The 25,592-nt window shown below is 42.6% G+C and overlaps 1 protein-coding gene and 1 long non-coding RNA gene across 3 annotated transcripts in view; one reads left to right on the top strand and one right to left on the bottom strand.

The window, feature by feature from the left end:
* ttn.2 (titin, tandem duplicate 2) overlaps window positions 1–25,592 on the bottom strand; it is a 198,414-nt gene that overhangs the window by 2,829 nt on the left and 169,993 nt on the right. Inside the window, exons 193-225 of the mRNA XM_078939704.1 lie at window positions 25,197–25,496; window positions 24,942–25,093; window positions 24,710–24,860; window positions 24,292–24,591; window positions 22,378–24,144; window positions 21,960–22,253; window positions 21,539–21,826; window positions 21,109–21,408; window positions 20,677–21,011; window positions 18,697–20,428; window positions 18,305–18,607; window positions 17,916–18,227; window positions 17,529–17,819; window positions 17,149–17,448; window positions 16,155–16,296; window positions 15,897–16,060; window positions 15,509–15,811; window positions 14,370–14,651; window positions 13,693–14,286; window positions 13,285–13,575; window positions 12,847–13,146; window positions 11,860–12,162; window positions 11,444–11,746; window positions 11,077–11,345; window positions 10,649–10,964; window positions 10,217–10,522; window positions 9,750–10,049; window positions 9,052–9,627; window positions 8,605–8,910; window positions 8,134–8,516; window positions 7,837–8,047; window positions 1,817–7,726; window positions 1,434–1,727 (exon numbers count right to left, since the gene is read on the bottom strand). Coding sequence (XP_078795830.1) covers window positions 1,434–1,727; window positions 1,817–7,726; window positions 7,837–8,047; window positions 8,134–8,516; window positions 8,605–8,910; window positions 9,052–9,627; window positions 9,750–10,049; window positions 10,217–10,522; window positions 10,649–10,964; window positions 11,077–11,345; window positions 11,444–11,746; window positions 11,860–12,162; window positions 12,847–13,146; window positions 13,285–13,575; window positions 13,693–14,286; window positions 14,370–14,651; window positions 15,509–15,811; window positions 15,897–16,060; window positions 16,155–16,296; window positions 17,149–17,448; window positions 17,529–17,819; window positions 17,916–18,227; window positions 18,305–18,607; window positions 18,697–20,428; window positions 20,677–21,011; window positions 21,109–21,408; window positions 21,539–21,826; window positions 21,960–22,253; window positions 22,378–24,144; window positions 24,292–24,591; window positions 24,710–24,860; window positions 24,942–25,093; window positions 25,197–25,496 — 18,378 coding nt within the window. The remainder of the gene's footprint in view (window positions 1–1,433; window positions 1,728–1,816; window positions 7,727–7,836; window positions 8,048–8,133; window positions 8,517–8,604; window positions 8,911–9,051; window positions 9,628–9,749; window positions 10,050–10,216; window positions 10,523–10,648; window positions 10,965–11,076; window positions 11,346–11,443; window positions 11,747–11,859; window positions 12,163–12,846; window positions 13,147–13,284; window positions 13,576–13,692; window positions 14,287–14,369; window positions 14,652–15,508; window positions 15,812–15,896; window positions 16,061–16,154; window positions 16,297–17,148; window positions 17,449–17,528; window positions 17,820–17,915; window positions 18,228–18,304; window positions 18,608–18,696; window positions 20,429–20,676; window positions 21,012–21,108; window positions 21,409–21,538; window positions 21,827–21,959; window positions 22,254–22,377; window positions 24,145–24,291; window positions 24,592–24,709; window positions 24,861–24,941; window positions 25,094–25,196; window positions 25,497–25,592) is intronic.
* LOC144988781 (uncharacterized) overlaps window positions 24,978–25,592 on the top strand; it is a 43,867-nt gene continuing 43,252 nt past the window's right edge. The window contains exon 1 of one of the 2 annotated variants that reach the window (XR_013652808.1): window positions 24,978–25,111. This is a non-coding gene — a long non-coding RNA (uncharacterized LOC144988781). The remainder of the gene's footprint in view (window positions 25,112–25,592) is intronic. The other variant, XR_013652809.1, reaches the window with a different exon arrangement.

The raw sequence follows: 25,592 nt of genomic DNA, 5'->3' as shown, positions 1-25,592 counted from the left end.
GTCAGTCACCACTCCACTTAAGGGATTCCCCAATTATTGCCGCCAGTCTGTCATCAAGAGGGGTCAGCTCCGGTGTCCCCCCAAGCGCCAGACGTTTTTTTGCCTCGACTTTAATGTCCGACCATTTCTTTTTTATTTCGGCCACGGTCCGAGGTTGTGAGGCTACAGCATTTACGGCGTCTGCCACCGTTTGCCACTCACGTGCCTTTTTGGCATTAGTAATGCCCACACGGTGCCCTCCAAACAACATTTTCTCCTCTTTCCCACCTCGCCAATGATAACTTCTACCTCACATTGAGTGAAGTTACGTTTTTTTTCATTTCCTCTCTGTGTTTGCCATGGTTTCGCAATCAATGAATATTCATTTGTGGGCGTTTCACGGACTATTTATGGGCAACTATGGGCGTGTCATGAAGCCGCGAAAGCTGCGCTGCATTTAGAATTGGTTGTGATTTATAAAGGGAAAGATGCGTAGGATGTGCGTGCGCACGGTTTTATAAATCCGAATATTTCTGTGCGTACGCACGTCCTATGTTTCATCCGTACGCCACTTCTGACGCAAATCCTACGCAAAGTTTTATAAATGAGGCCCCAGAACCTTACGCTTAGTTTGTATTCAGACTCCCTTCAACCGGACATTTCTATTTCGAACCAAAGCTTGTAAACAAAATCATGTGACTGAAGATGTCTTCAGTCATTGGCCAGAAATTACGAGGGTGGGGCAAAGTAATGAGAGAAAGAGTAATTGAAGTCCTACTCTTTGCGATCGTTGTCGGGATAATTCACTTATTCCAGCTTTATATTTCACCGACCAATATTGAACGTCTGTATAGATGTGAGGTACAACACTTTTTACTTGCTGCTTTGGTACGACGGTGGCATACTGCAAGGCGGTTGCTGAGTAGATGAAGACTAAAAAGGTACTGATAAGTGTTTATGACACACAGATTATCGGGAAACAGTGAGACAAGCAATGTATATCACGTTAAACGTTGTTTTATTGAGCTTGCATTCATTTGACAACATTTTTATAGGTTGCTGCCACTCATTGTTTCTCCACGTTTGCCCATGGCTTATGGTTGCTACCTTCTTACTCTGTCTACACCCGAATAGCCCGACGACGGCGGCTGTTTGGTCCAGTTTTACGCTCCGAGCATGGAGCCTATTCAGACCGAGAAAACCTCAGAACGACCTGGAACTCAGTCTGTTTGGAAACAAACTGAGACCACCTTGAAAGATGGGTCCAAGAGCGATTCCTGGTCCCGGACGAGGGTCGACTTGGGTGTTTTCAGACTGAAAATTTGTTCTGTATTATCAAGAGAAACAATTATGGTTCGCTTAAAGCGAAGCACATTTGTCTAGTCAGAATACACCCTTAGTTACCCAACTTTAAGTGACACAGAGACAGAAGATTTTTTAAATGTCCATCTTACCAACTGCTCTCAGGGAGGATCCCTCCATGTGAGTAGCCATTTCTGTTAGGCTGCTGGAACTCATGGCGTATGTTTCTGAAGTCATGGATGACATGCTAGACATGGACATGGTCTCAAACTTCATCTCAGCTGCCATGCTGCTGATAGAGCTGGACTCCATCATGGATGACATCATTGCTTGATGAGTAGAGGATGAAAAAGAGGAAGATTCCTCCACCATGTGGGTTTCTTTCTTTGCCATCATGGAAGAGCTCATTGATGACAATAATTCCGTGTGACTCACTGTTGCTGATCCTGTGAAAAATGTAAATATAAACAAGCATTTAAAAATATTTAAAAAATTAAAAACACTGATCGAATGTAATGTAAAGGAGGATTCTTACCTTTCAGGACCAATTCCTGCTCACGGTAGGCTGTGATCTTTTTGAGAACAGACTGAAACACCAGTCCAGTGAAAGAGAAGGAGGATTTGGACACCCCTCCATCTGATGTCATTTCACACATGTACTCCCCCTGATCACTCTCTGTCAGATCATGAATCAGAAGGTTACAGGTGCCCTCAGAGTAGTGCATCTCAAAATGGCTGCTCTGTGAAAGCCTTCTCCCGTTTAAATACCATGTCACCTCCCTGACACTGCTCTCACAAAGACAAGACATCTTGACATAGCCATCACAAGCCTGCGCTGAGACTTGACTCAGGACTCTGGGAGGTTTGGGGGTTGGGGATTTCACAGTGGGAGGAGACACAACTCTCTTAGGGGACATAATGGGAGGAGGAGACTTCATTCTGGGAGGTGATTTGACTCCCTCAGGATCAGGGGACTTAAGACCTCTTGGTGATTTGATACCTGATGGTTCAGGAGACTTAACCCCTCTTATTGTTTTGATTCCAACAGGCTCTGGAGACTTCAGACCTCTTGGTGTCTTGATTCCCGCTGGTTCTGGAGATTTAACACCACGAGGCGATTTTACGTCCTCAGGTTCTGGTGATTTGATTGGTGGTGGTGACTTGAGTCTGGGTTCTGGAGATTTTATTCCTCGTGGTGTCTTTATTCCCTCCGTCTCAGGGGATTTAACACCTGGAGTTGGTGATTTTAAGCTTCTTGCTGGGGAGGGTGCAGATGGCTCTGGAGATTTAGTTTTGCTGGGAGATTTAATTCCTCCTGGTTCGGGAGACTTTACACCGGGAGTTTGAGACTTCACCCCTGGAACAGGGGATGTCACACTGGGCTCTGGAGACTTCACACTTGGGACTGGAGATGTGATACTTGGTTCTGGTGATTTCACACTTGGGACTGGAGATGTGACACTTGGTTCTGGTGATTTCACACTTGGGACTGGAGATGTGACACTTGGTTCTGGTGATTTCACACTTGGGGCCGGAGATGTCACACTTGGTTCTGGAGACTTCACGCTTGGGACTGGTGATGTAATTGAGGGTTCGCGGGATTTAATGCTGGGTTCAGGTGACTTGACACTTGGAACAGGGGAAGTAACAGGAGGAGCAGGTGATGCTACTGAAGGCTCTGGTGATTTGACTGCTTTGACTTCCTCTTTGGGAGCTGGTCTGCGGATGGTCAGAGTGAAGTGAGCCTCTTGCCGGCTAGCTGAGTTTTCTACCACCACCACGTAACTTCCTTCATCAGAAGATAACACAGAGGAAATCTCCAGTGAGGATTTGTACTGACTTGTACTAATCTGGATACGATGAGATGAGATGAGGGATTTGCTTTCATGCAACCAGGTTACTGTGGGTGCAGGTTCCCCGTCAATGTCGCAGGTAAATTTGGCTGTCTCTCCTTCCGCTACTGTCACAGATTGAGGTTTGGTGAGTATTTTAGCAGGAAGGAAAGGTTTGTCTTTATGGACAGAAACCTCTTCAGAAACTGCAGCAGATAATGATTTGACTTTAGTTTCGGATGTGGTGTGAGACCCAGCTAATGAAAATTTCTCTGACGAATAGGAAGAACTAGATGATAAATATTCAGCAGAGGCATACTTGATTGATGACTCATATCTCTCAGCAGAGGAATATCTCTCAGAAGAAGCACCGAGTCTTTCACTTGTGACCACCTTACGTGTCTCCGTTAACTTTGACTTGGTTTCCTCCACCTCAAGTTTGGTCTGGGAAGTATAGCCAGTCTTAAAGTGTGTAGTGTGAAAGTGATCAGTATGAGAGATTTCAGGGACATAAGCTTTGGGAACTTCCTCATCTCTGCGACGTGAAGAAAATGTTGTGTAATCGCCAGTTGACACTTCCAGTGTGGCATAGTCTGATGCCTCTCCCTTTGCATTTGAACACATGCACCGGTATGTGCCACTGTCCTCCACCTGGCAGTCAAAAATAGTGATGGACAAGACTCCACTCATATTTGTAAAAATATATTTATCGCTGCTCTCTGAAATCTCATTTCCATTGTGAAACCACCTAATTTCAGCTTCTGGTTTGGCTTGGACATTCAGGGTGAATTTAGTGTCTTGGCCAAGTGGGATCCGATGGGAGCGCATTCTGACCGTTACACGAGGAGCATGATCAAGGCTGAAAGGTGCCTGACTCACAACCTGATACTTCCTTTCGGATTGCAAAGCAGCCTTCCTTGCCTCATAGCGGGACATGATGTCAAAACGAGCTGTACGCTCAAACCTAGAGGAGGAGCGTGAAGACCTTTCCAATGACCTGATGGGGCTAGGAGAACGAGGGCGAGTCCTCTCTGGAGTTGGGGACCTTTTTTCCACAGTCTCTACCTCTGCTTCTTCTGGAAGCCTGGCTCGTGGTCTGATCAGCTCCGAGACTGGGCGCATGAGCTCAATGTAAGTAGGAGACAGTGATCTTCTCCTCCTCATATACTGAGAAATTGTGCGTTTCTTCTTCTTCGTCTCAGTGACTTCAGCAAACTCGTGACTCACTTCCAGCCTCTTCTCCTCATGTTCAATTGCGCGCCGCCTGACACGAATGGGGCTGCCAGCAGGTGAAGCAGAAAATCCAAGCTCCAACTCATCTTCAGACATAATTTCTTCTTCCTCTGTTCTCCTGGTGAGATGTTCATCTCCAGGAACGAGGAGCTCTTCATCCTTAAGGTCTCCGAGAGATCTCCTTCTGGATCTAAAGGAGACCTCTGACTCAGGGGAAGGTGAACGGCGTGCTGGTCTAACAGTCTCTAAATCATCCAGACTTAGTTTAGGAATACGCCATCTTGGTCTGTATTGATCAGTGATCCTGGGAAGTGGCATGACATAAAACTGTTCCCATCTGGACAAACGAATACGTCTCTGCCTTTTCTGCACAATTTTGTCCATCCTCTCTGGAATTTCATACTGATCTTTCAGTTTGCGATACCACTTCATCTCTGAGAGAGGCACAAACTGTTTGATAGTTTTGTCCTCATCCAGAGCTTTGGGGTCATGAATGATAGGCTCGGGAATTTCGTAGGGCAAGAAAACCCTTCTCTCCTCCTCAAGCTTCTTTGTCTCAGTCTTTTCCTCGGTAATGTCAAATTCTCCCTCTATGTTTTTGGTGCTAACTGCAGGCTTGTAGACATCAGCAGCGAATTTTAGAGCTTCTTGGGCTGTTGGGTTTAGAGGCACAATTTCTGCTGTGGCTGCAATCTGCTGAGCCATTTTGTTGGTTTTTTCAATTTGTTTCTGTATGTGTCTATATTTCTCCTCTTCACTCTTGTACTCTCTCCTGGTGTATGTAACACGGTCTACCTTCAGTGTAGCCTGGCAGGTTGCAGAGCCTGCAGAGTTGGTTGCAGTCACTTTGTACACACCGGAGTCTTCCAGGAGAGTCTCTCTTATATGCAGGACGTGATAGTCTACATCCTCCTTTATTACAACAACTTTAGGACCAAACTGTAAGGGATAACCATCCTTTTCCCATTTTAGAGTAGGACTTGGCACTCCTAAAACTTTTAGCTCAAAGCGGACGCTTTCTCCCTCTGTGCACTCAGTATTAGCCAGAAGACGTTTGAACATTGGCCTCATGGTTTCCTCTGTAACTAGATGTTGTACCACCGTAAGACGAGCTGAGCAACTATCTTCTCCAAACTTGTTGTGGGCCATGACCATGTATTCAGCATCATCGTTGAGGTCCAGATTGTGGATCATGAGCTGATACAGGCCCTTGTCACTGGTGAATGTGTATTTTCTGTCATCATCACCAGGCTTAATTCTTTCTCCATTCTTAAGCCATATCACCTGTGGCTCTGGATGCACAGTTATAGTCACACCAAAGCGCACATCTTCGCCAATGTATGCCGTACTATTGTAGAGTGGCAAAGTGAACTCTGGTGGTCTTTGAAGAAGTTTAGTTTTGTCAATTCTTCTCTTGAGCTTCTTGATAGACCTACTGATATAGTGTTCTCTAATGCTTCTCACAGTTTCAACAAAGAGTTCACCATAGGCACTGTCCTCTCCATTATCGCTCACTACTTTGCATCTGTAGATACCGTCATCTGACTCTTCAATGTCCTTGACATAAATGCTGGCAAAACCATTGTTGTAAGAAATTTCGTATTTCGGGCTTGGATGTAGTTGACGGTTACCAAAGTACCATGCTACTTGAGTGCTCTTGTCATAGTTAAGAATACTGCAGGTAAATCTGACATGACCACCTTCTTCAGCAAAGCCATGCATGACAGGGCCAGCACGGAGACCATGATACTCTGTTCCAATTTTCACTTTACCTACAGATAGTCCTCTCTGGTTTTTAAATGCACCTCCATATGCTACACGAGCTCCTGAGACCACAGCATCAGTCCTCTTAACAAGAGACTGATAGTACCTTCTGTGTCTCAGCGTCCTTATGGCTTTGTTGCTGACATGTTCAATCTTCATTTTAAGCCAAGGATGTTCAAGAGCTTTATGAGCAGTCATACGCAGTTTTCTGTCTTTTACCAGCAGTCTGTCTATAAAGTCCATAGCCTCAAGGCTAATGTCCTTAAATGCTTCACTATCAAAGACATATTCACAGTTGGAAATGTTCTCAATGGTCTTTGTCATAGACTCTGCAGCAAATGGATTAAGACCGCTGAGAAGAACGTATGCCATAACACCCACAGACCACATGTCAGTTGCTGTTGTGACCAAGTCATGGCGATGGACTTCTGGGGCATAGTACTCCGCAGCTGAAAACGAGATTCGAATGTTTTCCCCTGGCACAAGTAGTCTAGATTGACCCATGTCAATAATCTTTATGTTGGTACTTTTCCTTGTGGTGTAAACAATGTTATCTGGTCGAATATCAAAGTGACCATAGTTTTGGCTGTGAAGAAATTTGAGGGCAGAGCAGACTTGTCTTAAGTAGCGGACAATCTCCTGCTCTGAAAGTTCAAAATTACTGGTGCCAAGGCGTTCAAAGATATCTACTCCAGACATAAACTCAAATATAAGGATGATCTCCTCCATGCTTTCAAAGTATTCATGTAGATAGATGATATTTTTGTGCCTTGCAACATTAAGAGCCTCAATTTCTCTGAGAACAAGCTCACGGTCAGTTCCTTTGACCTTAATGAACTTGGCCATGAAGGTCTTCTTTGTTGCGATCTCAGTGCAGCGATGGACCACTCCAAATTGGCTGCGAGCAAGTTCCTCAGAGATCACATACTTGGAGGACAGTTCTTTCGCTTTGTAGAACAGAGCTTCTTCTTTGGTAATCTCTCTAGCTTCATCCACCTCCTCATCATAATTTCTAAGAACAGATGTATCTTCTTTTGTGGTAATTGGCTCAGTTGGATCAGATGGAACACTTAAGCCAAATGCATTCTCTGCCATAACACGGAACTGATATTTGGTCTTTCCAAATATATTGATAATGGTCAAACTGCAGTCAGTAGTCTGACCAGCCCGAATCCACCGGTCACTGGTAGTGGGGCACTTCTCAACAATGTAGCTAATGATGTTGGTTCCACCATCATTAGCAGGGGGTTCCCAGTTTAGAGTTATGGAATCTCGTGAAATCTCGCTCACCAAAAGTCCCTTTGGAGCTTCAGGGATGTCTGCCACGTTCACTTCAATGGTTTGCTTGTCCATACCAAATCTGTTCTTTGCAGTAATTGTGTAATACCCTGAGTCCTTCCTCTGGACTCCCTTCTGGAAGACCAGAGAGGTGAAAGATCTGGTGGTGATGACTTGATGGTAAACAGAGTTGGAGAGGATCTCCTGACCCTTCTGCCATGTAATTGCTGGCTCTGGCTTTCCAGTAATAGGAATTTTTATGGTTACATTATCTCCACGTGCAGCGTGGACTGCACCCATTCCTTGGAGCTCTTTTGGCAGATGAATCTTTGCAGGGACTAAAAACAGAAACAGACAAACTTTGATGTCATCTTTTAACTTACCACCTAATGATCTTTATTGAATGATGAAAAATGGTAATTTTTTATCTTTGAGACAAGAGTATTACCTTCCACCTCCAGGTTGGCAGTGGCAGAGATGGATCCTGAGGGGTTAGTGGCTCTGAACTGGTAAACTGTGGCATCATTCTCATCAGCAGCAGTGATTACCAGCTGATAGTAGCCACCCTTAAACTCCTGGGCTTTGATTTTTGTGCCGTCTGCCAAGATCTCCTTTCCACTGCGGAACCATTTCACTGAAGGCTTTGGATGCCCCACCACCTTGTAGCAGAAAACAAAAGTTAAGGGTGAGAAAATGTTGTCAGAAAAAACTTTACAAAAAATAAATGAACAAATAAAATAGATACCTTTGTGACAAAAGTGGCATTGGCATGGTATTTGACAGTCATGTCCCTTATCTCTTCCCTGAAAACAGGAGCTTTAGGAGACTGTTCGGACTTGGGGACGATGGGCTCTGAGATCTCGCTCCATTCACTTTCACCACCCATGTTTTCACATTTGACACGGAACTCATACTCAAAGCCTTCAATCAAGCCAGTGACTTCATAGCTGGTCTCTGTGCACTTTTTAGTAGTCACAGACATCCACTTGTTCTGTTTCTTCTCGCGCTTTTCAAGATAGTAGCCAGTGATTTTAGCTCCACCATCACTACTTGGAGGCTTCCAGCAGACAACGCAGCTGTCCTTGGTGGCACTAAGGATAAACGGCTGCTGAGGCATACCAGGTTTTTCTGAGAAATACAAAAGTGCATTTCAATAACCTGTACATTTTTGTAAAATGCGATCACAAAAATGTAAAGTTAAAAAAATAAGTCATACCAAATGGACTCTTGATAATGACCACTGATGGGATCTCCAGACTCTCACTGACTCCATACTGGTTTTGGGCAGAAACTCTGAAGTAGTAGCCAGAGCTCTCTATGAGGTTGGGGACACGACAGGTTGTACCAGAGATAGAGGAGGACACCAGCTGCCACTTTTCACCTTCCTTGGCCTCGCGTTTCTCTACTATGTAGTTGGTGATTGGAGAACCGCCATCATCCTTTGGAACCTTCCAACTGATGACAACCGAACTCTTGAGCAGGGCTTCAACAATGATAGGTCCCTCAGGAATGGAAGGCTTGTCTGGAAAAACCCAAATTACAGAAATGTAGATAATAGAATACTTTGTGCTTTTTTTTTACATAATTGTACTTCTATATAAATATATTCAATTAATTTTAGATTATTATATGTAATATTGTAAGCAACTTTAGATTATTTTACCTTGGATTTCAACACGCAACACTGTGTCAATAGTTCCAAAAGAATTGCTGAGTTGCACCTTGTAACGACCAGCGTTGGTTTTTCTCTGGACGTTTCTCACCACCAGGTGGGTGTAACTTTCTGTGTTTTCAATTATTACATTTTCGGAGGAATTTAGAGGCTTCTTCCCATAGAACCACATAATTTGAGGTATGGGACGACCAATGTAAACAACATGGAGGCGAAGGCTGGTTCCAGCTCCAGCAAAGTACTTCTCCTTAAGTGGAAAGCCAGGATGAAATTGGGGTGCAGCTTGCAAGCGTAGTTTTCCACTGGTCTCAATCTCTCCGGCCTCATTGATGGCCCTGCAGGTGTACATGCCCTCATCTTCCTGCTCATCTGTCAGGATGCTAAGGGAGTGGTTGCGGCCATCTGAGCTCATTTTGTACTTGCGGCTCTGGATCAGTTCCTTACCAAACCTATACCACTTGATCTCTGGCAAAGGTCTACCAATAATGCCGCAGGTTAGTGTACCAGACTCTCCAAGCTTGGTGGTTACATCTTGAATCTCTTCCTTCAAAACTGGAGTTTCGCCAACTGTTATAAAAAAAAAAAGTTAATTAGATAAACCTTTTGTCTGTTTCAAGTCATACAACAAAGTTTCCTGTAACTAAGCCACTGATTGATGTGAATAGTTTTTCAACTTATTGACATCTTACCGCTTAGTTTGGTCTTAATGCCCATGGGTGTGCGACGAGGTCGGCTTAGTCCTGTCTCATTTTCGGCAAAGACTCTGAACTCGTACTCTGTAGCCTCCATCAAGCCTCCCATGGTAAACTGACGATCCTTAGAGCGCTCCTTATTACATTTTTTCCAGGAGCTTTCTCCAGCCTCTCTGTACTCAATCCAGTATCCCAAGATCTCTTTTCCTCCGTCCTGCTCAGGCCGGAGCCAGTGAATTGTAATAGAATCTTTGGTGACAGAAATTATATCTATCTCTCCAGGTTGACTGGGTTTGTCTATGAAGAGACAAAAAGCGAGAAGTTCAATATTAGTAAGAAACTGGAATTCTTTTTAGGTTTTAATTTGCACCTTTTTTGCCTCTATTTAAGCACTCAATAAAAATGTCAAAAGTGCATTATTCTCTTCAACATTTTAAAATGGGGATCAAGTAATAGAGACATACCAAATGGATCTTTGCAGACCACAGACTCTGATGGAGGACCAGGTTCACTTTGTCCTATATCATTCAGAGCTACTACTCTGAACATGTACTCTGCATCAGTAATGAGGCCTGTGATGTTGAACATGGTTGTAGTGATGTGAGTCTTGTTGTGTCGAACCCATTTCTCTGTTGACACCTCCCGTCTTTCAACATAGTATCCTGTGATACGTGAGCCTCCATCATCGCGGGGCCTGGCCCAGGATAATGACACTGTGGACTTGGTGACGTCCATGATCTCAGGTGGGTTGCTGGGTGGTTCAGGTGGACCTGTTTAAAAGCGCATTAAAAGCAAACTTTACCTCTGTACATGTTATCCATAGTCCACTTCTAATATTATTAAACAGAAATCTAGTTTAAAATATTTATGGGCAGTAATTGTTATATTTTACTCACAAAGTGGAGTCTTTGGTATGACAGATTCATCTGACTTGAGAGATTTGCTAACACCAAACTGGTTCTCAGCGGAAACCCTAAAGTGGTACTCAACATTTTCCTTCAGGCCTTTCACCACCAGAGCAGTTTCTGTAACTCGCGCATCTACAGTATACCAAGCCGCTTTGGGCACTTCCCGCCTTTCCACAATGTAACCCAGGATGTCTGAACCGCCGTCGTCTGCAGGTGACCTCCAGCTGACCCGTACCGATCTGGCCTGAATGTCATCAAATTCAAGAGGACCTTCTGGGGGATTAGGCTGGCCAATTACTTTAACCTTAAATTGGGATACATAGAGAGTGCAAAGTTACAAACACATTGATCTCTTAAGATGAATGATTCGCCACATACATCAGGTAGGTTTTTACTCAACCAGATATTTCACAGACCTTGATATAAACGGCTTTCCTTCCACATTTGTTCTCCAGCACCAAGTCATAAGTGCCAGTATCGTCTTTGTGCGCCTCTTTAATAACGAGCTCAGTTATGTTGTCATGGGTGGCAATCATAGCGCGATGGGAGATGTCGTGGCCATCCTTTGTCCATTTGGTGGTTGGGATTGGTTTACCCTTAATGGGTACAGACAGGTGAATGACTCCACCCTGCCGCACCACATAGCCTTCTGCGTACTTCCGATCAAGTTCATAGTCAGGATAATCTAAACAAGAAATAGTCATTTAAATGTAAAATTTACCATACATAATCTCTCACCAAAATCAAAATTTGTACTGTATTTTGGTGAAATTATTGTTTTACCAAGCATCTCTTGGACTTTAACAACTCCAGGAATCTCAGCAGGCTCTCCAGCACCACCAGCATTGCAGGCAATCACTCTGAATTTGTACTCTGCTCCCTGAGGCATGTGAGTAAGGGTGTATTCGCACATCTTTGTGGGTGTGGTGTTGCATAGTGTCCATTCTACTTGATCCACTTTCTGCATTTCTATCAAGTAGCCTGTTATTACAGAGCCACCCTCCTCCTCAGGTGGAAGCCAGGCCAGTGAGACTGAAGTCCTTGTGGCGTCGGTGACCCTGGGCTGAAGTGGAGCACCTGGAGGTTCTGTTTAGCAACAAAGCGAAACAAATGCTGATCTCACATAAAGAAATTTACCTGTTGGTCGCTACACAACAGGCTTAATGAAGCAAGTGAAAAGTTTGTTTTTAATTGCGTACCAATTGGATCCATGGCGACAGTGATGACAGAGCTTTCACTGGGCTTGCCAGCTCCTCTGGAGTTGATTGCAGTAATACGGAACTCATACTCCAGACCTTCAATCAGTCCAGAGGAACGGTACCTTGTCATTGTAACAGGGTTCTTGTTGATCCTCATCCACCTGTCAGAACGGGCCTCTTTGCGTTCTATGATGTATCCAGCAATTGTAGATCCACCATTGTCCTCAGGTGGATTCCAGGTCAAAGTCATGCCTTCATGGGTGACATCAAGCACCTCTGGTGTACTTGGAGGTCCAGGGATGGCTAAAAAAAAGAAGCAAAAATGATTTAATTATTTTTCTGTCTTTTAGTGTGTCTTCAGTTATTGTCATCTTCATTGAGAGGGTGTTTGTCCTTGGCTATAAAGACTGTGGCCAGTGCTGCTAATACTTGAAGCTCTCTTGATTAGCCTAATCTTTAGGGTAGGCCTGGATATATTGGGAGCATTTTAATTAATAAAGAAATGCAGGGTTTAAGCAAGTTAGGGGTTTCAAGTTGGGAGTCCTTTTCTTCTATTTTTTTTTAAACGTAAAGCTCCTTGTATTCCTTTTTTAATTTCTAAGAAGTGCGCAATACCTAAGGTTTTAATTAGAAAATAAAAGAGAAATCTATTTATCTTTTCTATCATTAACACCCAAAAGAATTCATTGAAAAACTAACTGTGCTTTAAAGACTAGATGCACGACATATCATTGACATTTCAGTGCAAAAGCTACACTGCAAAAAATGAATTTCAAGAAAGTAAAAAAAAACCTTGTTTCAAGAAAAAAAAAGTTTTTCAATAGCAAAATAATCTTAGTTTGAGAAACGTAATGTAAGGGTTGCCGCCTTTTTTGGTTCCTGTTTGCGTGTTCCCTCCTAGCCCTCTGGTAACCATTACAAACCTTTAAAAATAATTGTGATCCTAGAACACATCCATTATTTATACTTGATGTAAAGTGAACTTACTTTTGGCGCTCTTGCACTCCACAACTTCAGATTGCAGGAAGCCTCCAACTCCAAAGCGATTCATGGCTGCAACTCGGAAAACATACTCTGTTCCCTCGGAGAGTCGACTGAACTTATAGCAAGGTCTCGTCACTGACTCTGACACAGTGCTCCAGCCTGGACGATGGGCATCACGCTGTTCCACAACATAGCCACTAATGTTAGCACCTCCATCCTTCTCTGGAGGCTCCCAGCTGACTGTTACTGATATACCATCAACTTCTTCAATCTTTATTGGGCCCACTGGAATTCCAGGTTTGTCTGAACAGAAATTATTAGTGAGTTTCTGTATCATGACATTTGTCCAAGCATTTCAAAAGTTATATCTCTTTTATCCACATAACTTCTTTTTTTACCAGCAAAACATTAGAATATATCTTTATTTGCATATTTTCATACCTAGGATGATGACCTTGATAACCTCGGTTGCCATGCCAATGGCATTTTTCACCTCCAATGTGTAATCTCCTGTGTCGTTGATGGTCGTGTCACGGATAATGAGATGTGTGAATTTTCCATTGCTGTCAATTTTAATGCGATCCAAGCTGTCCTTTAGCTTAACCCCATTGAAGAACCAGGAGCAGACCGGCTGTGGTCTTGCTTTTATGGGGATGTTAAGGTCAATGTTTTTACCACGATGGACATGAACAATCTTTTGAGGAATACCCGTTATGTCAATCTTTGGCATCACTGAAATAAAAACAAAATATTTTTATCATATTGGAAGGATTTCTTTAAAGCTTTGCTGGAATTATTTAAAAACAAAGGGAATTAACTGCGGCAGTGTGTGGTGCTGTAACAACTCACCCTTGATTTCCTGGACAGTAACTGGTGCGACAATATCCATGGGCTCACTGGCTCCCCTGCTGTTTGTTGCACGTATCCTGAACAGGTACTGATCATTCTCAGTCAGGGACTGAATAGTGTGGTGTGAAACTGAAGCCTTGACTGAGGCCACTGTATTCCACCTATCTGAACCCACTTTGCAGGCTTCGATGATGTACCCTGTAAGCCGGTTGCCACCATCATGCAAGGGTTTCTCCCAGCGGAGAGTCACAGAAGACTTGGTGACATCACTAATCTGGAGGTCCGCCGGTACTGATGGTACTTCACACACTAGCACAGCTTCTGCCGTTTCGCAAGGTTCACCAACACCATAGATGTTCTCTGGTAGGACTCTGAAGAAGTAGTGTACACCCTCCTCCAAACCTGTAATTCTGTAGAGGGTTTTCCTGCACTCTGTGGTGACCGTTTTGTATGATTTCATGTTGGCTTCACGCTTTTCTATGATGTAATTGCTGACATGGGCACCACCATCGATGTTAGGAACATCCCAGGTGATCACAACAGATTCTTTAGTGTAGTCTTTTATTTTGACTGCACTTGGAGGACCAGGAGTATCTGAATGAAAAAAGAATTAAGTCAACAGTCAAAATCTGATTCATTTTTTAATGGTTTTTGTGAATGAATCAATCTTGACATACCATAAACTTTAACCAGTATGATGGTAGTCTTCTTGCCAGATGGATTTTCTGCTTCTACAGTGTATTTTCCCGAGTCGTAGCGGTTAACTTTCTCCACTATCAGTGAGGTGTAGCTGTCTGTAGTCTCAATGTAGCCTCGGCTCTGTAGTTCCACGCCTGTTTTCCTCCAGGCAACCACTGGAGTTGGCCTGCCAGTCACGGACACGAACAAACGCATGGTACCACCCGCGCGCAAACACACGGTTTTCTTCAGGTCTTCAGCCAACTCCAAGTCTGGCATTTCTGGATTGATAAAAGCCAGCACAAGATTTGTTTAGTAATCAAAACAAGAATTGTTAATTGGTAGAATAAATAGAGAATTGCAAGTTAAATTTTATGTAATAAGAAGATATTCATAAAATGTATCTTCTTAAAGTTGAAGAAAGTTTCTTTTATCTTGGGGGCTGTTCCAAAAGATCTTTCTTTGATCTTTATTAGTTAAAATTAGGGAACTTCTTTTCCCATTTTATTAATTTTATTTCTTTTTTTTTTGTTTATTGTGGAAAATAAGAGAACGGACAGAAATGGAAAATGTATGTTTGTCATAGCTTAGGGGGCGGCAGTTCAATGATAAAGTTAAAGTCAAAACTTTCACTTTTCTTTCGACAAGCAAACAAACCCTAGTTATTGTTATGTTTATGTTGTCTTAATATTTGAATTTGACAAAATATACCTTTTTGGATCAAGGTGTCCTCAGATTGACTATATGGACATTCAGTTGCTGTGGTTGTTAGAGCTGCTTTATGAAAAAATAAAGCTTAGCTACTTGAACTTCCTGTTAGGTCGCTAGCTATTTAGCATTGGCCAACTTTTATAAAGTCTAATGTTTTTTTTTTAATAATTATCTTATAATTACATTAGACTTTATTGAAGGCCACAAGATAAGAGGATGGCCACTTACTAAAGGAAGTGTTTTTTTGCTTAACATTTCTCTAATTCAATTAGAAATATTTTTAGTCAAATGATTTTAAGACTATAATTTTGAGGTCAGCTATAAATTGACAGTTATAAAGCTACACATTCTAGCTTAACACTTAATGAAGAATTAAAATGGATGCTTTGAACCTTGACTGACAAAGAAATGATCATCAATCACTTACCAACTCTTTCCAGTGGCTCAACCTCAGCACTTGGTTCACTAAACTCCCCAGTGCCTTTGCTGTTGATGGCAGCTACCCTGAACCTGTACTTCTTATTAGCTGCCAAGCCAGCGGCCACATACTCGTTGCTGGTTAGAGGTTTTGCAGAGGCGCGATACCACTGCTGCGTGCCCTCTTCCAGGATCTCCACAACGTAGCCAGTGACGTCTGAGCCACCGTCGTACATAGGTCTTGTCCAGGTCATGCTGATGCTGTGCTTGGTCGTGTCAGTGATGCGAGGAGTAGAGGGAGCAGCTGGGGTGTCTAAAGTGGTTGAAAACGTGTTTATTTATGGTGTATTATAATTTAAATGGATTTCATGACGTATGGAAAAATGAAAATTTCTTACATGTTGGGTCTTTACAGAGGATGTACGGTGACGCATCACTTGGCTGACTGTCTCCAGCAGCATTAACGGCTATCACCCTGAATTGATACTCGCTTCCCTCCAGCAAGCCTGTGATCTTTAGACGTGTGTCATAGATGGTATAATTTCTGTTCACTCGCGTCCATCTGAATCAGAAGAATAACAGAAAAGGTGATTTTTTTTTTTCTTTTATAATGTAAAAATCTGTGTGTATTTAAATGTAGTGGAAGATGTTCTGACCTTGTGCTGCTCATTTCTCTTTTTTCCACAACATAGGTTTTTATTTCACTGCCTCCGTCGCTCTCAGGCTTCATCCATTCAAGGATGACAAGCTCCTTACCCACCGTTGTGGCTTCCGGTGTGCCTGGCTGGGATGGTACGGCTGAGAAAAAATGTAAATTACATTTAAGTCCCATTAACAAAGACAACAGAAAATGTCTACAGTCTGAAATATGGCTTTGAAGACACCAGCAACAGTAGTGGTTACAAATTACATTGGACACAGATGGCCATGTATAACTTTAAGGACTTTAAGATTTTTGATCCCTTATTTCATGTACTTCTGCTCACATGTTTGTGGCTTGTGCAGTTCTTCTTAAAGTGCCTGTTAGAGGAGCAGCATTCAGTGATGTTGGACTTTTAAGCCCTTGTGATAGTGATAGCCACCAATCATTCACAACAATCTGCTTCTTAGAAAGATATCAAACTTTAGGAAAATGCAAGATTTGACCAGGAGAACCTTTGCGACTCATGTGACTCAGGCTGTTCTTTAAGAATGAATTCTTTATTAATGAATAGGTGATTATTGTGTAAAATTTTCTACTAAATGGTCAATTTACAAGATGGAAAATTCATTTCATCATAGAAATTTTTGTTAGCTCTGCATGGTGTCGTCTTTCATGGTTGCAGTGATTCATTAGAAAATCAAACAATCTAAATCATGATTTTACTTCAAATTTAGAAAACCTGAACTTGTCTTTCCACAGATTCCCTGATTTATGTTGAGCACAGACCATCAATTCTGTAAAAGACTTTACTGGTCACTAAAAAGTTATGACATTATTAATAACTTGAAAAATTTACTATATTGAAGTTTTTTTTAATTAAACAGTCTTTCTGAAAAAAAACTTGCAAACATTGTCACAATTTCACGTAATAATACCCTTCAAAATCTTTAAAACAAGCAACACTGATCTAATCATTTACTAAATAATTTATCAAAAAATTGACTCACTGTAAGCATTTCTGGCAATGACAGGATCAGATTCGAGAGGAACTCCTGGGCCGAACTTGTTGACTCCTCTAACCCTGAAGATGTACTCATTGTTCTTGATCAATTTGCTGCTCACACATGACAAAGACTTGCATTCAGATTCCATTATAACCCAGTTCAGACGACTAGTCTCACGACGCTCCACAATGTAGTGGGTTACTATGTCGCCACCATCTTCCAGAGGAATCTTCCAGGACACTGTGCATTTTTCTTCTGTCACTCTAGTGATCAATATCTTGTCAGCTGGAGGCCCAGGAGTGTCTGAAAGAAAATTTTCTTTCAAAAGTTAATATATTTACGAAATAATCAGAAAGCAAAAGAAGGAAACTAAATTTCCTTACCCAGAACTTTAACACTGACAGCAGCAGTTTTGATGCCACTTGCATTCTTGACTGTGAGAATGTATCTGCCAGTATCTGATCTGTCACAGTTCTTTATGACAGTCATAGCTCTGGTTGGTGTGTAGGTTAGTGAATACTTTTCTCCAAGCTCCAAAATTTTGTCCCCCTTTGACCAGTAAACTGTAGGTTCTGGTTTTCCTCCCACTGCAGCATCTAGGACTACATCAGAGCCAGCTGTGACTGTGATAGTCTCGCCTTTCAGCTTGCTGTCAAGCTCGGCTTTGGGAGGACCTGTATTGAATATGTTTTAGTTAATTGGATGAACAGAACAGACAAAAACAAACAAATCTGAAATAAATATGCAAACAAAAAGGTGTCTGAACATACTGTATTCGTCCTTGCATGTGACCGGTCCAGTCGTTTCAGAAGGTGCACTGTGGACTCCAGCAGCATTCTTGGCAATTACGCGGTATTCATAAGTTTCTCCCTCTCCAAGGTTGATGATGGTGAAGTAGTTCTCAGTGATTGTGGTATAATTGCACTTGAGCCAGCGGTTGTCATCCCACTCGTCATTGCTGTACACTTTTTTCTCCACTACATAACCAATGATCCTACTGCCGCCATCGTTAAAAGGCACAGTCCAGCATAGTGACACAGAAGACCTTGTAACATCTGTTACCTCAGGTTTACCAGGAGGATCTGAGCCAAGCAGAAGAGGGGTTTAATCACAAAGTTATTTAGCAAATTATACATTACATAAGCAAATTTTCCCTTACCAACAGGATTTAGTGCCACCACTGGTCTGGAAGCCTCGCTAGGTTTGCTAAGTCCAGCGAGGTTCATGGCATATACTCTGAATTGGTACTCGAGGCCTTCAATCAGGTTTGACACTTTGTAATGGCACTCCAGGCATGGCAGCTTGTTCTCCCTTACCCACAAAATTGTATTTCTCTCCTTCTTCTCAATCCAGTACCCTGTCACTTTGCTACCTCCATCGGCATATGGTACATCCCACTTAATGCTAATGACGTTGGCCGATACAGATACCACATCTGGACGAGTCGGAGGGCTTGGGGCAACTGTGAAAATGAGCATAATTGGATAAATATTAAAATATTAATATGCAAAAAAAGTAAATTAGGTTTTTCTCTAGTAAAGTAGGGCTTACCAAATGGATGTTCAATTACTACAGCTGCAGACTCGATGGATTTGCTTACTCCAAATTTGTTCTCAGCACAAACTCTAAATGTGTATTCCATGTATTTGGTGAGATGAGTCACTTTAATCGTAGTTCTCTTCACACTGGAGTTTACCACTTGCCAAGAAGCAGAGCCAGACTCACGCTTTTCAACAATGTAGTTGGTGATCTCAGTGCCCCCGTCATCAGTTGGTTCTGTCCACGACAAAGTGCAGGATTCGGAGCTGATTTCAGAGATCTCAACAGGCCCTGTAGGTGGGCTAGGTCTTCCAACAATCACCACAGTCACTGTAAATGTCTTCACACCAGCAGCATTTTCCAGGGTCAAGTAGTACTTGCCACTGTCACTTCTTTTGCTGTCTTTTACCACCAAGGTAGCTCTCTCCTTTGTAGTCTTGATTGAGACCCTGTCTGTCTCTTTCAGCTTAATTTCTTCCAGCTTCCATGTGACCTTAGGTGCAGGTCTACCACTAATAGGGACATCTATAGTGAAAGTGTTGGAAGCTTTACAGGTGATAAGCTGGTTGGTTATGTTGCTGAGGTCAGCAGTTGGTTCAATGCGAGGTTCCTTGATGACTACAGAGCTGAAGGTAGCCTGTGGGTCACTAATCCCAGCATCATTCTTGGCCTTGACCCTGAAGTCATATTCTTTGTTCTCAGAAAGACCCTCCACCAGCATTTTCAAAGACTTTGTTTCTCCATAAACAACCCAAACATCAGTTCCTTTAACTCTAAACTCTACAATATAGCCTCTGACACGGCTGCCCCCATCATGGTCAGGTTTCAGCCACACCAGCGATGCTGTGGAGTTGGTCGTGTCAATTACATCTAGTCTTTTAGGCGGTGCAGGTTCTTCGGTGGCGATGATAGGCTCAGTCATCTCACGAGCTTCTCCCTTACCATACTGATTAACAGCAGTCACCCTAAACAAGTACGGAACACCAATATCCAGACCAGTTATTCTGATCATCTGGCGAGAACACTTGCTGCTAACCTCTTGCCAGGCTAGCCGGCTGGCTTCACGCTTGTCCACCATGTAGTGGTGGATTCGGGATCCACCATCATTGGAGGGGGCATCCCACATTATTGTCAAAGCTCCACGGGTGACATCTTTGAAGGCAATTGCCCCTGGAGGTCCAGGGGTGTCCAGCACTTTGACAGTGAATGTTATTGACTTGCGGCCACTGTTATTTTCCAAGGACAATGTATATTTTCCAGCCTCATACCTGGTACAACCTTCAATGGTCAAAACTGATAATGAGTCTGTAGTGTTAATATCAGCCATGACAGGTAGCTCACCATCTACCTTAGACCAAGTAGCAAGGGGAGTTGGCTTCCCTCTGAAAGAAATTTGTAGAGTGACAGTGCCTCCATTCTTCACAATGTGAGTTTGCTTGAAGCTGGCATCAATTTCAATTTCTGGAGATGTTAGTCTGTCCAAGGCCTGTACAGGGCTGGGCATCACTGAAGCTTCACCCTGTCCGGATCCATTCACAGCACTGACTCTAAATTTGTAAAGCTCTCCAGGTACCAAGCCCTTGGCAGTGAATGTATTGTATATACAAATCTGGTTGTTAATTCTGTGCCACTCCTCCAAGCTGGCTTTACACATGTCGATATTGTAGCCAATAATCTCCAGGCCACCATCAAAGACTGGCTTGGTCCATTCAAGTGTGATGGAAGACTTTGTAGAGTCAGTGACCTGTTTAATTAAAACATGTTTATTGTATAACAATATAATATAATAAATGCCATAATGTTAGTCATCTTTACATTAGTTACTGTAAACTTAAATTGACATGCTAAGTAAAAGTATTTCCTGCAATACACATCTCAAACTTTACATTTATGTTTCAAAATTAAATAAGATAGAATGTAGGAACAAACATTTTTGATTTCTCTCAAATTAAAAAAAACACCTCTATGAGTGTTAACTAGTAGCAAACTTACCTTGATCACTGTTGGAGCACTGGGAGCACTGGTTGGCTCCCTGCATCTGAACAGCCTGGAAGTGCTGCTGGCCGGTCCAACACCAGCGCCATTCTCAGCCATGACACGGAACTCATACTCATTTCCTTCAGTGAGGTTGGTTACACGGTGTCTTAGTTCAGTGATGGGTCTCTTGGAGGACACTCTTACCCACCGTAGGCTCTTCTTTTCTCTCCGTTCCAGAATGTAATATTTTATCTCGTTTCCTCCATCTGACCTTGGCCGTGTCCAACATAAAGTGATGCTATCTCCAGTTATATGAGTAGCATCTGGAGTACCAGGAGCATCAGGCACGGCTGAGGAGAACAGAACAGAAACATTTGCAGTTTACAAAGGAGACTCTAAGATTGTTAATGTGAGCATACAATATAATGTTGGACTAAAATCACTTACTGTACTGCATCTGTGCAACAACTGGGTCGGAGTCTAGAGGTTTGCCAACACCAAACTTGTTGACAGCAGAAATTCTGAATTGGTACTCATTGCCTTTGATAAGGTTGGTTACATTGTAAGAACAAGCTTCACATTTAGATGTGACCAAGGCCCAGGAGATTCTTGATGTTTCTCTTTTTTCCACTGTGTAGTGTGTGATGGCAGCACATCCATCATTCTCTGGTGGGTTCCACCACACTGTGCACTTCTCCGCAGTGATACCAGTGAAACGGATAGGACCTTCAACTGGTCCAGGTGTGTCTGTATAGACATTTAAAGTAAGGGCATGAATTCAAAGACAGTGGAAATTATTCAGTATGTAGTATGGATGCAGTATCCATCATTGAACATGGATAAAGCCATTAAAATTAGGTTGACTTTCTATACTAACCTTGCACTCTAACATTGACGTCAGCTTTCTTACTACCAGAGTTATTTTTAGCTTCCACAGTGTAGATGCCACGGTGATTCCTGTCAGCATCCCGGATGAACAGACTGCTTGTCCCAATGCCAGTGGTTATCTCAATATCAATCATTGTTCTTTTATCAATTTCTTTGCCATCCTTGTACCACACCACTTGAGGAAGGGGGCGCCCGGTGATTTTGCAGCCCAGGCGAACATTCTCTCCAGCCCTTAAAGTAACAATTTGATCTGGAGACCATTCGATCTCAGGAGAAACTGGAGGTTTAGAGAAAGAAACATAAAAAAATAATAATAAATTCAGATCCCAATTATTTTAGAACTGGATTTTGTGATTTGTAAAATAGAGATTTCCTATTTTGTTTTTTAAAACTTCCCTTGGAGTACTTACCGCTCTCATCTTTAGTCATGATGTATCCAGAGGAGTTTGATGGTGGACTGACTGTGCCTATTGCATTTCTGGCCATAACTCTAAATTCAAATCTGTCTCCAGGAGATAGGCCGGACACAGTGAACTGAGTTTCACTGACATCTGTAAAGTTGCAGCGGAGCCACTTGCCACGACCTTGGCGCCTTTCTACACTGTAGGCCACAATTTTGCTGCCGCCATCTCGTTTGGGAACATCCCATTGCAACGTGACTGAGTCTCTAGTTACATCAACGCAGACAGGGGTGCCAGGTGGATCTAAATTATGGGACAGCAAAATATTATACATATTTTAACAGAGCACATGTAATACAAAATGTCTTATGAAGAAATCTCATTTAATTTAGGACAAGGCTGAAATATTTTTAAATGTGGGACTTACCAACAGGAGAGATGGCAAGAGCATGTTTGCTCTGCTCACTAACAGGGCTGAGTCCAGCATTGTTCTCAGCATAGACTCTAAACGAGTACTCCAGGCCTTCAAGAAGACTTATGATCCTATATTCTCTGTTAGAAATGATTGTGGAATTGACTTTTTCCCACAAAAGGCTGTTTCTGTCTTTTTTCTCAACATGATAACCTAGAATGGGGGAACCTCCATCAAAAGCTGGAGCATCCCACTTAATGGTCATGCCATCACTGGTGATGTTGTAGGCCACTGGCTTTCCTGGCGCACCAGGAGGCTTGTACTGGTGCTGGGCAATTATATCTGATGAGTTGAGAGGTTCACTGACACCATACTTGTTCTCTGCACGGATCCTGAATTGGTATTCAGTACCCTTGACCAGGTTGGGGATTTTAAAGGTCGTTCTGACCACACTGGAGCAGACCAATTTCCAATTTGCATGGGATGTTTCACGTTTCTCCACACTGTAGCAGGTTATCTCACCACCTCCGTTATCTTTTGGTTCATCCCAGGAGATAATAATACTTTGAGCTTTTATTTCATCAAAACGGATGGGACCAACAGGTATCGAGGGGGGTCCAAGAGTGGTCACATTTATATCAAAATAGTTTTTGATGGTTCTGTTATCCAGGACCAAAGTATACTGGCCAGCGTGTTCCTTCTTTGCTCCTCTGACTGTGACTGATGTCTTGTTGTCAGTGGTCCTGAATCTAATCTTCTCACTTTCCTTCAAAGGCAAGTTATCTTTCATCCAGCTGATTGCAGGTCTTGGTTTACCCTTAAAAGGCAGCTCAATGTGGATATTTTGGCCAATACGGACAGCAAGCTCTCCATTGGGGTAGTCTGTCAAACTGGCTTCAGGTGGAATTATAAAGTCCATGACTGTGATTGGACCAATCTGGGAAAAGTCACTCCTGCCTTTTTCATTCTTTGCAAACACTCTGAAGTCAACCATTGCATTTTCTCTGAGTCCTGCAACCTCACAAGTACAGCGTTTACATGTAGCACCTAAGGTCCAGTTGACCTCATCCTGGCTCCTTTTTTCAATGATGTACTCAGTGATGTAGCTACCACCATCATGGTCAGGTTTGGTCCACTGCAAAGTTACAGAATTCTTTGAAGAGTCCACCATTACCAAATCTTTAACAGCTCCAGGAGTTTCTGTCGCTCTGACAGGCTCTGTTGTTTCACAACAATCACCCGTACCAAACTCGTTTTCAGCAGACACACGGAAAAAGTATGCAATATCTTCCTCCAGGCCGGACACCTTGTAAGATGTGTTTAGACACTCTGCCGTGATCACCTGGTAGGCCTTCATGGTGGAGGCTTTCTTTTCAACAATATAATTAGTTACTGGAGAGCCTCCATCAATGACAGGAGCCTCCCAACTAAGGGTCAGCTTTCCTCTTGTTACATTCTTGATGATCAGTTTCTGGCAGGCAGAGGGACTATCCTGAACCTTGAGGGAAACTGTGATTATCTTGGGTTCTCCAACACCATTCTCAATCTCCAGGTAATATTTTCCACAGTCATCACGGGTGACGTTGGGTATAATGAGTGTGGTAGATCTCTCAGTGTTGTTGATTGTAAATCGATTATCACTAGCCATGTTGCGATCGCCACGTCGCCATGTGACATTGGGAGCAGGTCGACCCTTGAGTGGAATAAAAACTTCTACAGTCCGTCCAGCTCTAGCCACATATTGGGTTGTCATGGGCACATCCAAGTCTAAATCTGCTTCCTCTGTTGTAAGGAAATTAAAAAAAAAAAAAGTTGACACTATGAAGCTTAGTATGATAACAATACCTCATAACAATATTAATTGATGTTTGTTTTTATAACATCTAGCAGATTCTCTTTCCTGTATTTTTGTAAGATAAAAAGACAAACCTAAAATATCTTTGGCTTGAACAGGCTGGTACATCTTGATGTCCTCTCCTTTGCCTTTACAGTTGACAGCTGAAACTCTGAAGTAATAGTAGGTACCAGGTTTGAGGTGGGATACCACATACTCGCAAGTCTTCACTTCTGGATTGATTATCACCCATTCTTTGTCATCTGAGGTCATCTGCTCCAGAATGTAGTGTAGGATTTTACTGCCACCATCATAGACAGGCTTGTCCCAGCCCAAGGTGATGGAGGTCTTTGTGGAGTCAATAATGCTGAGTTTAGAGGGCTCGCCAGGTAGATCTAGAGAGAAAAAAAAACACTCAGCATCGCTGGCAGTTGCATCTTAATCCTATGAAACTGTCTAGAAAAAATGTCCCAGAAATATTCTGCTGGCTCCAGAAAGATTCTAAAGACATACCAATGGGGTCATAGGCCTTGTACAATTCAGAGGCTTCAGAGTAGTTTCCTGCTCCTGCCTTGTTGACAGCACAAACTCTGAATTGGTACTCATTATTTTCCACTAGGTTGTTGACTCTCTGCCTGGTGTCTCTGATGGTACCCTTCACCACCTAAAAATAAAAGTCATGAAAGTTATTAAATAGATGTGTGTGAACACCAAATTAAAATTTAAATTGATTTAGTAAACAAACCTTAAACCACTGCAGACTTTTCTTCTCTCTTTTTTCCAGGTAATAACCATCAATGTCACTGCCTCCATCCAGTGCAGGTCGTTCCCAGATCACTGTCATGGAGGACTTGGTAATCATGGTAACTTTAGGTTTGGAAGGCTCACTTGGAGGAACTGTATAAAACAAACAAGGTAAGATTAACGGCTTTCCTGTATAAAATTGGTAAAATCTGATAAAACTGTAATGAATAATAGAAATTGTAGTCTATATGGATACCGAATGCGTTCTTTGCAACAATAGGCTGAGATTCCAGCGGGTCTCCGATGCCATATTTGTTCACTCCACGTACTCTGAAGATATACTCATTGCCTTGGATGAGTCTGGGTACGTTCACAATACAGTCGACTAGTTTTTCGGACACAATGGACCACATTACCCTGCTGGTCTCCCTCTTTTCTACGATGTAATGCGTTACCATGGCACCACCCTCATCATCAGGAGGGGACCACATGATGGTGACGTTGTCAGCTGTTACTTTTTTAACTTGAATCTCTCCAGCAGGGGGACCTGGCTTATCTAATGGGTAGAAAACCACATATTCATGCCTTTCAGTTATACTTTACATTATTTACTATGTTATGCTAATTTTGCTTAATATTTTAACATTTAAAT

This window comes from Oryzias latipes, chromosome 21 (genome assembly GCF_053564925.1).
Source record: "Oryzias latipes strain Hd-rR chromosome 21, Olatipes_Hd-rR_3.1".
Classification (NCBI taxonomy): Eukaryota; Metazoa; Chordata; class Actinopteri; order Beloniformes; family Adrianichthyidae; genus Oryzias; species Oryzias latipes.
Note: the sequence above shows the minus strand (reverse complement) of the source record. Positions and strands in the feature narration are given on the sequence as shown.